The following is a 12521-nucleotide window of genomic DNA, read 5'->3' on the forward strand; positions in this document are numbered from 1 at the left end:
GTGTCTTCCTTTCTCCCAGGTCTCCTTCTTCCTGTTCATAGTGTTTGTGGTTTACACCATGCTGCCGTTCTCCATGAGAGGAGCAGTCATAGCCAGCATCATCACATGTTTATCACACACAATCACACTCAGTGTGTGTCTGGCGTCTACTGCAGAGGCCTTTGAACCACTGGTGTGGCAGGTAAGAGAACACACACACACACACATTTGTTAAACACATACACACATGCAGAGATGCAAAGTGATGGATGAGTACACACACACACACACACATTCTGATCTGTCTGTTTGAGCACCCAGGGGCGGACTTCATTATTTGGAGCCCCCAGGCATGGGATTTAAATTAAAGACATTTAACTGTAAAAATGTATTACCTTTTAATGTGTCATGAACACAAGCAGTCATGAAGTTTTCATCTGATTGTCAAACAAATCACTTCAAAAAGTAGGCTACCTTCACGCATTCATCCAAAATCATTACAGCATCTGAACAGAGCACTGTGCAACCGCTAACTCTCCTTCAATTCGCAAGTGGCTGAAACTATCTCACTGGAGAAAGCATCCGAGAGAGCGAAACAGCTCCCCTCTGTCTTGATATATGTAGCCCATGTATCTTATGCTGTCTGGCCAAAAATAGTATGACATGCCAGCATCAGATACATGGGCTACACATACAGTACATGCCCACTGCCTCTGCCGTGACAACGATAGCAGTATTATCAGCAGCATTCTTTTCTTACTAAAGAAATGCTTATTCTATCCCCCTAGAGTCTAAGGGCCCAGGGCTGGGCTTCTACTAAGCTATCATATGGAATTGTTTTAACATGGTCATACCAAGGATCATTTAGCTATTTGACTTAGAATTGTAGGACCCTTGTAGAAATCCCCCAAAAATATATTTAATGTCACATACCTGACCTGTTTTCTGTTGTTGGGTATGTGTTTAATTGGTCAGGGCGTGAGTTTGGGTGGGTAGTCTATGTTATGTGTTTTCTATGTTGGGTTAATGGGTTGCCTGGTATGGCTCTCAATTAGAGGCAGGTGTTTAGCGTTTCCTCTGATTGCGAGTCATATTAAGGTAGGTTGTTCTCACTGTTTGTTTGTGGGTGATTGTTCCTGTGTCAGTGTATTCCACATGGGACTGTTTCGTTTGTCCGTTCGTTTAAGGTTGTCTGTTCCTGTTCTTGCGTCCTTCATCTTTATGTAAGTTCGTTTGTTTCAGGTCTGTTGCCTTCGTTTATTGTTTTGTAGTTTGTTCTAGTGTTTTGTCAGTGTTTCATCTGTTTGTAATAAAGTCAGTATGTATTCATCACCCGCTGCGCCTTGGTCCGTTAATACACCACCAGACAAACGTTACAGAATCACCCACCAAACCCGGATCAAGCAGCGGGTTAACGGACAGCGCACGAAGCAGGATTTCTCATCTTGGGAGGAAATCATGGAAGGAAAAGGAACATGGGCTAAAGTTGAAGTGAATCGCCGCCCATGGGAACAGCTGGAGGCAGCTCGGAGAGCGGAGGAAACCGGAGAGAGGAACCGGTGTTATGAGGGGGCGAGTTTAGCACGGAAGCCCGAAAAGCCCGCAAGTACAACCCAAAAATGTCTTGGGGGGAGGGCTAAGAGGTAGTGGGTCTAGGGCAGGTAGGAGACCTGCGCCCACTTCCCAGGCTAACCGTGGAGAGCGGGAGTACGGGCAGACACCGTGTTACGCAGTAGAGCGCACGGTGTCTCCTGTACATGTGCATAGCCCGGTGCGGGTTATTCCACCTCCCCGCACTGGTAGGGCTAGATTGAGCATTGAGCCAAGTGCCATGAAGCCGGCTCTACATATCTGGCCACCAGTACGTCTCCTTGGGCCGGCTTACATGGCACCAGCCTTACGCATGGTGTCCCCGGTTCGCCTACATAGCCCGGTGCGGGTTATTCCACCTCCCCGCACTGGTCAGGCGACGGGGAGCATACAACCAGGTAAGGTTGGGCAGGCTCAGTGCTCAAGGGAGCCAGTACGCCTACACGGTCCGGTATATCCGGCGCCACCTTCCCGCCCCAGCTCAGTACCACCAGTGCCTACACCACGCACCAGGCTTCCAGTGCGTCTCCAGAGCCCTGTTCCTCCTCCACGCACTCTCCCTGTGGTGCGTGTCTCAAGCTCAGTGCCTCCAGTTTCGGCACCACGCATCAAGCCTCCTGTGCGTCTCCAGAGCCCTGTACGCACTGTTCCTTCTCCCCGCACTCGCCCTGAGGTGCGTGCCCTCAGCCCGGTACCTCCAGTTCCGGTACCACGCACCAGGCCTATAGTGCGCATCGAGAGTCCAGTGTGCCCTGTTCCTGCTCCCCGCACTCGCCCTGAGGTGCGTGCCCTCAGCCCGGTACCTCCAGTTCCGGTACCACGCACCAGGCCTATAGTGCGCATCGAGAGTCCAGTGTGCCCTGTTCCTGCTCCCCGCACTCGCCCTGAGGTGCGTGCCCTCAGCCCGGTACCTCCAGTTCCGGTACCACGCACCAGGCCTATAGTGCGCATCGAGAGTCCAGTGTGCCCTGTTCCTGCTCCCCGCACTAGCCTTGAGGTACGTGTCTCCAGTCCGGTACCACCAGTTCCGGCACCACGCACCAGGCCTACTGTGGGCCTCAGCAGGTCAGAGTCGGCTGTCTGCCCAGCACCGTCTGAGCCATCTGTCTGCCCAGCACCGTCTGAGCCATCTGTCTGCCCAGGGCCGTCTGAGCCATCTGTCTGCCCAGCGCCGTCTGAGACATCTGTCTGCCCAGCGCCGTCTGAGCCATCTGTCTGCCCAGCGCCGTCTGAGCCATCTGTCTGCCCAGCGCCGTCTGAGCCATCCGTCTGCCCAGCGCCTTCTGAGCCATCCGTCTGCCCAGCGCCTTCTTAGCCATCCGTCTGCCCAGCGCCTTCTGAGCCATCCGTCTGCCACGAGCCATTAGAGCCGCCCGTCTGTCCCGAGCCATTAGAGCCGTCCGTCAGTCAGGAGCCGCTAGAGCCGTCCGTCAGTCAGGAGCTGCCAGAGCCGCCAGCCAGTCAGGAGCTGCCAGAGCCGCCAGCCAGTCAGGAGCTGCCAGAGCCGCCAGCCAGTCAGGAGCTGCCAGAGCCGCCAGCCAGTCAGGAGCTGCCAGAGCCGCCAGCCAGTCAGGAGCTGCCAGAACCGCCAGCCAGTCAGGAGCTGCCAGAGCTGCCCTACAGTCATGAGCTGCCCTACAGTCACGAGCTGCTCTACAGTCCTGAGCTGCCCTACAGTCATGAGCTGCCCTACAGTCAGGAGCTGCCCTACAGTCAGGAGCTGCCCTACAGTCCGGAGCTGCCACTCAGTCCGGAGCTGCCACTCAGTCCGGAGCTGCCACTAGTCCGGAGTTGTCCCTCTGTCCTAAGCTACCTCTCTGTCCTGAGCTACCTCTCTGTCCTGAGCTACCTCTTTGACCTGAACTACCTCTCTGTCCTGAGTTGTCTCCTCTATTGTAGAGGGGCGTTGGTGAAGGTTCCTGGACCATGGTCGGGGGCGAGGGTCGCCACTCAAGGGACGCTAAGGAGGTGGACAAAGACAGTGGTGGAGTGGTGTCCTCGTCCACCGCCGGAGCCGCCACCGCGGACAGATGCCGACCCAGACCCTCCCCTTGAGTTTTAGGGGTGCGCCCGGAGTTCGCACCTTGAGGGGGGGGTTCTGTCACGTTCCTGACCTGTTTTCTGTTGTTGGGTATGTGTTTAATTGGTCAGGGCGTGAGTTTGGGTGGGTAGTCTATGTTCTGCGTTTTCTATGTTGGGTTAATGGGTTGCCTGGTATGGCTCTCAATTAGAGGCAGGTGTTTGGCGTTTCCTCTGATTGCGAGTCATATTAAGGTAGGTTGTTCTCACTGTTTGTTTGTGGGTGATTGTTCCTGTGTCAGTGTATTCCACATGGGACTGTTTCGTTTGTCCGTTCGTTTAAGGTAGTCTGTTCCTGTTCTTGCGTCCTTCGTCTTTATGTAAGTTCGTTTGTTTCAGGTCTGTTGACTTTGTTTATTGTTTTGTACTTTGTTCTAGAGTTTTGTCAGTGTTTCGTCTGTTTGTAATAAAGTCAGTATGTATTCATCACCCGCTGCGCCTTGGTCCGTTAATACACCACCAGACGAACGTTACATTTAAAAATATTTGATGAAACACTGAATTTTGCCTTACTGCTATTAGCCACACAGAAACGTATTGAATAACAAATTCACACGTGGAAAAACAGATAGTCAAACATTTTATCAAAAGGAAGTCGTTTTTGAAGTGTCTGTCCTATATCTGAGATATAAGAAAGCTCAAGATTTTTTTTACTGTGGAATTACCTATATACCTTTTTTACATGGAAATGCCCTATTCACTTCCATACTGTAACGGCAGTCTAAGTCGTCCTCCTCCTCAGACGAGGAGAGGCGAGAAGGATCTGAGGACCAATGTGCAGCGTGGTAATTTTCCATGAATTTAATTAACACAAAGACAAGATACTGACAAACTAATACAAAACAACAAACGACCGTGAAGCTACAAACGAAAGTGCAATACACAAGCTACTAACGTTAGACATAGACACTATACAAAATAACAAACAAACTAACCGTCACAGTCCTGTGTGGCACAAACACTGACACAGGAAACAACCACCCACAATCCCCAACACAAAACAAGCCACCTATATATGATTTTCAATCAGGGACAACGATTGACAGCTGTCTCTGATTGAGAACCATATTAGGCTGAACACAGAAACAGACGAACTAGACACACAACATAGAATTCCCACCCAGCTCACGTCCTGACCAACACTAAACAAGCAAAACACATAAGAACTCTGGTCAGGACGTTACACATACATTTTTCGGCCCATGTACCGGTTTACCTTCAGACGAGTCCCGTGACACTTGTGGGGGTCGTAGAGCAAAACAGAAAAACCCCATCGTGGGCATGAGAGTCTCATCTTTCCATTCAAATTAGCATGTAGCCCAAACCGCTCGGACGCATAGGCGTTGTCGTGAGAAGACCGATTTTCAGGATGTCTCCTGGTCTGACAAACACGGCATAGCTCAACCGCCTTTCACCTCAAGTGGAATTGTGACGCAGACCATGCAAAAAATATATATCTAGCTTAAACAGACGGATTTTGGTGGGGATTTAAAAATTGTTATTATTATTTATTATGCCTCAAGGGGAACATGGGGGGGGGCTCAATTGAAGAAATTATTGTATTATTATTTATTTATTATATATGTATATTTGTGTATTTACTTTTTATGATCAGCTCATGAGGCCCCTTGATGATGTGAGGCCTGAGGCAATTGCCTCTTCTGCCTAATGGTAAGTCAGTTTGAGCACCGGATGATGACTCATGCCTTTACAGAGTGCCCTCGAACAGAGCTGCAATAGCTGAGTGTGTGTGTGACTCATTGAGACCCATTCTATCCAGCACATTGGCATTTATTGAGATGACTCATGTACTGGAGGCAGCTCTGCAGATTGGTCTCTAGCTGGAACAGCCGTAAAGTCATAAAATCTGATTTTAAACCTATCCCTAACCTTAACCACACTGCTAACCCTAACTTAAGACCAAGCTCCTTTTTATGAGCCTATCAGCTTTGCCTGGTCTCTCTCTCTCTCTCTCTTTCTCTCTCTCTCTCTCTCTCTCTCTCTCTCTCTCTCTCTCTCTCTCTCTCTCTCTCTCTCTCTCTCTTCTCTCTCGCTCTCTCTTTTTCTCTGTCTCCCTCTACTCTGTGTGTGTCCTCAGTACACTCTTCATTACCAGAGTAGAGCTCTCAGTCTAAATGAACTGTCCTATAAAGACTGACTGAAGCTGGGGCTAGAGGCTGAGCCTCTGTCCCAAATAGCACCCTATTCTCTAAGGGCCCTGGTCAAAAGTACTGCACAACATTGGGGATAGGCTGCCATCTGGGATGCAGCCTAGGAATAAATGAACTGATCACAATAACCTGCTCTACAGAAGCTAGATAGGTCAGTGGAGCTACAGCAGGCCTTAGTGCGTCATTATATCTGTGCTGCTGGTCTAAGCTAACAATATTAGTGCCTACACAGAAATAAAAGGCTAGGATGTTGCTCACAAAGTCTGTCACATACGTGTGCGTGCAGGTAGGCAGACAAGTGCACATGCACACACAGGTACACACACACACACACAGCCACAGCCAGTCTCAATCCCTCTCAGGTAAATAAACGTGTATGTGTTTGTCTGTGCGTGTGTGCGTGCGTGCGTGTGTGTGTGTGTGTGAGCAAGTACATGCCTGCCAAGCGTGTGACAGACTTTGAAGGGTGCATGTTTGTGTGCCTGCATACACACACACACACACACACACCCATACACATACACACACACACACACACACCATGGTTTACTGGAAAAACCCTTTCGAGGTATCTGTAAATAAACGTAAATGTAATAAACATACTTATTGCCTGGTCTTCTAAAGACCTGTGTCTATTTATTTACAGGTCTTTGATGAGCCTGATGTTGACCTAGTGGGGAACTAAATGAACAAGATGTGTGTACTAGGGCAGGTTTATAGGGCAATAATGTGTTATTGAGTTGTATAGATGGACATTGAGTGATTAGAATATAGGAGACTTCATCTGCACTGGCGTCAGACACTGACCATATCTTTATGAGTCTCATCTTCGTGTGTGTTAGAGAGAGGGAGGAGATGAGAGAGGGAGGAGATGTTTTTCTCTTGATTGAGTCATTCACAGGTGACTCTTTCAGTATTTGATTCAAGTCTCCAATAGCATCTGTCTTCTTCTATACCCCTGCTTTTTCACCAGCTGACCATTGTGAAGTTTCATCATGTCTGTATGAGGCCCAGTTAGGGGGTCTCTGTGATGCGTGATGCCACTGTGATTGCCAGAGGTGAGACCAAGTCACTAATATTCAAGTCACAAGCTAGTTTCAAGTCATAACGTCCGAGTATCAAGTCGACTCAGAAGTAGAACGGGTCAATTCTCGAATCAAGTCCAAGTCGTGCATTCTAAGAGAAAGTTGAGTCCAGTCACAAGTTTCTTCAAGTCAAGTCTCAAGTCAAGTAAAAAAATGTATACATGTAATGTCTTGTTCAACTACAAATTGTGACCTTGTGACTATAAAGTTCTCTCTGACATTTTAGTCAGAAATGAGTTAGTCACATATAACAGATCTTTAGATGTTTCTTCGTATGTCTGTGGAGATTTCTGAAAAAGTACATTTTATGTAAAAACTAGAAAGTTCTATCTGCATAAACCCATTTGAACTTGGCGCTTCAAGCTTATATATGCAATCCAATCACAAGCCTGCACAAATACAGATGGACCAATCAGAACACGTCTTTGCCATTTCTCTCTAAGTATGGCCTAGCTATTCTAGCCAGCAATAATGGCCCTTAAGCAAAAAAACAACAATGTCAGAAATCTTCAAGTAAATTATGTTGTCACATCGTTTTTCAGTGATGACAATAATTTGTCTGATGATCATAATAAATGTCTTAATGTATTTCATGATGTGTTCTGACTATCTTGGGAAAATAGCATATAAATCTTAGTGGGGCAAACACATTTGTCTGGGTGGATGCATGCCAGCAAAGCCACTACACAACACAGCACTAAGCATTACAAATTATTTGGGTGAGACACATGGGCTACTAACAGCTTACTACACAACATACACTTAGTATTATTTTCTTGGCTACGGTATACATATCTCCGTTGCATTTTACATCATTTATGTAGCAGCATACAATCCATTTTTGGACTCACTTTATTGCGCTGTGCTCACTTGAACAGGAAGGTGGCGCGGCGGTCCTTCTTGTGGGTTCCAGAAAGAGGCCCGGAATCCCAATTTAGAATTCAGTTGGATGACCGCAACAACAAAAAAATCCGTATTTTCCCAGTCAGACCTAGTTTTATCCGAGTTCCCAGTTGTCTTGAACTCACTGAAGTCTGAGATTTTCCAGTTCTGAGTTTCCAGTTGTTTTGAACTTAGCAGAAGTCATGCTGGATTGATAGCATGGCCAATGTATTCAAACTTTCCTATCCCATGGCATTACCCCCTTTTTTGTGATATCCAATTAGTAGTTACGATTTTGTCTCATCGCTCCAACACCCTACGGACTTGCCAAAATTTGAGAGCCAAGCTGCACTGCTTCTTGCTCGCTTAACCAGGAAGCCAGCCGCACCAATGTCTCAGAGGTAACACTGTCAAACTGTCAACCGGAGTCAGCTTGCAGGTGTCCGGCCCACCACAAGGAGTCGCTAGAGCACGATGAGACGATCCCGGACGGCTGAACCCTCCCCGAACCCGGACGACGCTGGGTCGTATGATGTTGACATGATCAGTCCAATCAAAGCTACGGTAGATATAACGTGATTTGACATCATTTCATCTGTGCCCAATGACCTTGAGCCTTCTTGGATGGGCTCTTCTAATGTAAGTTCACGGCAGCACCCAAGGGGCTTGAATTTTCTAGCTCTACCCGTAGATTTTGCGGCGACGTAGTGTCCCCATGAGTGACAGAACACTGAGCCAATCACGGCGCAGCTAGAGAACATTACCAACACCTACGCTCCGTGTTTTCTGCTGGCTGCCCCTCCAACCACCACAGAAAGCACTGAGCTAGGCTGAAACACTTGCATTTTGGAGCTGCCCTACTTAAGAAAGCAAAAAAGAGACCATGTTTGTATGCGGCTATTAACTCAATGATTATTTATTTTTGACATTGTTTGCAAACGGATATGTGACACATATTAATGCCAAAATAACATGCAAAACAGGAAACAACAAAAAAAACAGCCCTGAATCACACGTCGCAAGTGATCTTCTTAAAAACTGAACATGTCTAACTCAGAAGAGTCAGCTGGAACCTTATAGCTGAACCCAGATTGACATGTCTGAGCCATAAGGTTCTATCTGAGATTGCACACCCCTACAAAAACTGATGTACAAATGTCTCAGGACTTTGATACTCTGTACTTTAGGTACCTTTAAGGTGAGGACCTTTGTGGGTTATGAAAGAAGAATTCACTACCAAAAAGTTGAAATCTGGGATGTGAAAACTTTGACGCTAAATATCTCAGAACTATGCTTTGCGCAGATAGAACCTTATTGTCCCAAGGGAAATGTTTGTCTATTTATTGAGGCTACCAGAGAGCCCTTTTCATCATTTTTTCTACAGATAATTTTGATTATATAATAATTACTTTTAAAAACAAACTCAAAATGCAAGCTTCATAAGTAAATTATACATTCCAAGCAATTTTGGCATACCAAAACACCACTAAGCCCATGCTAGTAATTGTTGATTGACGCCCCATTGGTGGTGAGCTCGCAAAGTAAACAGTTAATATTCTTAATCAAGTTTTGGAGCTGCATATTTATTTATGGGAATCTTCTCTCCCTACAATTTCACGGTGGCGCTGCACCCGATCCAAAAGCTGTACATCAAATCATCACTTTATTCGCTTAACGTTTTGACCCGCGACCTCCCTAAAAGGAGTGGTTGAAAGCTTGAGACCACAGCACCCGACATGCACGTGCGCACAGGGCGAAAAAGTGCACAATCGCTGCGCAAAGGTAGTATGTCATTACAGCCATAAACCGTGATGCATTTTAAAACGCTTTAAAAAGATACATAAATAAACCGCGTTTCACACCAGCATTTTGAGCTTAAAGTCATTAATGTTAGTAGTCAATGTCAACTAGGGATATCATGTCACATTGTCACTTCTCTGGAGCCCAGACCAAGTAGGATCATACGACCTACCTCTATTTAATGGTGGTTGCAGGATCTGAAGGAAAGGATGATTTGTCTGTAGCCTTTTTCTTCCTCACAAATATCGTAATTAATTTGCCAGAAAATGTTACATCTTCATCCCATAGCTACGTATTGAAGGTAGTGTGATGTTACAGCTTTCACTGAGGTATATCATTATATATATATATATCATCATAACCCACCCAAACTAGGCATATCTGAAATATGATCAATGAAATCAGCAGGTAGCCTATTGTTCTGGCAAAGATGCGTCCATAGCAGGTTGCTAAACTGTATTTATATGGATAATATTAACGTAGGTAGGCAGGATACTGTGTTAAACCAGAGATAATAAAACAAGCTCTTTCTTGTTACTTAACTGGATGTGTGAGCCCGCTTTTTTATTGGTTCTGAAACATATGCTTTTTAAACTAAATGTGGTGCATTGCCGTAGGCCTGCCTATATGTATGTAACCAGATCGAATAAGCAAAGCGACTGTTGATTGACAGTTTTCTGGTCCAATCAGAGGGCCGAGTGTGAGTTTCACTAGACAATCTTCTTTTCTTGCAAGGGGAGGGGAGGGGAGGGGAGGACTGGGAGAACGTGCGACACTGTCTCTGGATGTGTGGAGAGTAGCCTAATCCACATAGACTCTGTGCCACAAAATGAGTGCCAAAATGTTACAAAACCTGGCCACATAATTTCAAGTAATCAGTCTCAAGTCAAAGTCGAGTTCTTGAGTCTTGAGGCTCCAAGTCAACGTCAAGTGACAAGTTATTGAATTTTCAATCAAGTCGAGTCTCAAGTCATCAAATGTCAAGTCATGTGACTCGAGTCCACATCTAAGGTGACTGCATGCACAGCGGATGCGATGGAATGCTATTGGAAATTGTTAAATTGGTTGACTGGTAAAATATACCAGTTTGTGAATAATATTTTTTTTCTAGGAGGACTAATTGTATTCTAGTCTCTTTTCTTTTCTTTTCATCTCCTCTCCTGGCCCGTCCTCCCCTCCTCTACCCTATACCATATACCCTCTCCTTTCCTTCATCAGATCCTGGCTAACATCATTATCTTCACGTGTGGTAACCTGGCTGGAGCGTACCATAAGCACCTGATGGACCTGGCCCTCAGACAGACCTACCAGGACACCTGCAACTGCATCAAGTCCCCCATCAAACTGGAGTTTGAGAAACACCAGCAGGTAGGTCTGCTAGACACAGACAGTATAGACACACATCCCTACACTCTCAGAAAAACTTCTATCTACAACCTAAAAGGGTTCTTCGGCTGTCCCCATAGGAGAACACTTTGAAGAACCCTGTTTGATTCCAGTTAGAAACCTTTTGGTTCCAAGTAGAACCGTTTTGGGTTCCATGTAGAACTCTTTCCACAGAGGGTTCTACATGTAACCAAAAAGGGTTTTACCTGGAACCAAAAAGGGTTCTCCTGTGGGGACAGACGAAGAACCCCTTTTGGAACCCTTTTTTCTAAGAATGTACACACACATGCATGCACACAGACAGCATATAAAGCATATTAAGTAGTGTGTGTGTGTGTGTGTGTGTGTGTGTGTGTGTGTGTGTGTGTGTGTGTGTGTGTGTGTGTGGGTGTGGGTGTGGGTGTGGGTGTGTGTGTGTGTATGGGCGCCTTAGGGGATATGACTCATAAATGGGGCTCAGTAAAGAGTAGAAAGTAAAGAGGGCCATTATATCCTTCACAAACCACAGGCTAATTTTCCTAAAACACAGAGGCAAATTAACACACTTACACGCATACACTTGCATGCACGTACAAACACACACACACATACACACACACACATACACAAACTCTGAACCCATTTCCTAAAACACAGCAGCAAATTAACTCCAGAATAGGTTTGGGGACTGCATGGGATTGGTGGCTAAAAATAGACATTGCTTGTTAACCTCCACTGTCTTCCCTCACTCCCTCCCTCGCTCTCCTCTCCCTCCATACAACTCTGAATTGAAAAAAAATGTGGATCTATTTTGTTTAGGAAATTATGTTTGTGTTTTTTACAAAAACAAAAATCACCCAAAAATCATAATCTCCTCACTTTGAAATCCAGTCATTACTATAAAATGAAAGGCTACATTTCTGGTTTGGGCTGATTTCAGCTTAATTACTCACTATCTCCCTACTATATACTTACACGCACGCACGCACACACACACACACACACACACACACACACACACACACACACACACACACACACACACACACACACACACACACACACACACACACACCCACACCCACACCCACACCCACACCCACACACACACACACACACACACACACACAGGGTGTGTAACAGGGTATCTCTGTCCAGCAGACCCACTTTTTTTTCTGCCACATTATGTCACTACACAGACATTAATGTCACTTTAATGTCACTGCGTTAAGGCATTATAACGCATGGTTGACTCTTACCTACCACCACATCCTCTGTTACTCTTAGAAGCTGGAACTAGAGTAACTACATGATTTGAGTTGATACATCACTTAAAATGACCTGTTGAACTAGTGTCCTAAAGGGCAGGCCATTGTTGAGAAAACGATTATTGGCGTAACTAAATGGAGACTTATAATCATGTTAATGACAGTAGAAACTGGAGGAAACTTATTGATTAAATGAGACAAAATTATCTGTGTTCCTAGAGTTGAGCTGGTACCACCTTCCCTTCCCAGACTGCTGCTGGAGAGATAATTGACCACGTTGTGATGAGTGCTAGTTAGTCTGA

The 12521-nt window shown here is 46.0% G+C and overlaps 1 protein-coding gene across 9 annotated transcripts in view; it reads left to right on the forward strand.

The window, feature by feature from the left end:
• Positions 1-12521, forward strand: part of LOC129820106 (adenylate cyclase type 2-like) — a 98177-nt gene that overhangs the window by 33110 nt on the left and 52546 nt on the right. For 8 of the 9 annotated variants that reach the window (XR_008754153.1, XM_055876981.1, XM_055876976.1 and 5 more), the window contains 2 exons: positions 20-181; positions 10805-10954. Coding sequence is in view for 8 of the 9 variants with exons in the window: in XM_055876981.1 (XP_055732956.1) it covers positions 20-181; positions 10805-10954 (312 nt within the window). In the remaining variant the exon portion in view is untranslated. The remainder of the gene's footprint in view (positions 1-19; positions 182-10804; positions 10955-12521) is intronic. The other variant, XM_055876978.1, reaches the window with a different exon arrangement.

The sequence above is a fragment of the Salvelinus fontinalis genome, chromosome 22 (assembly GCF_029448725.1).
Source record: "Salvelinus fontinalis isolate EN_2023a chromosome 22, ASM2944872v1, whole genome shotgun sequence".
Classification (NCBI taxonomy): Eukaryota; Metazoa; Chordata; class Actinopteri; order Salmoniformes; family Salmonidae; genus Salvelinus; species Salvelinus fontinalis.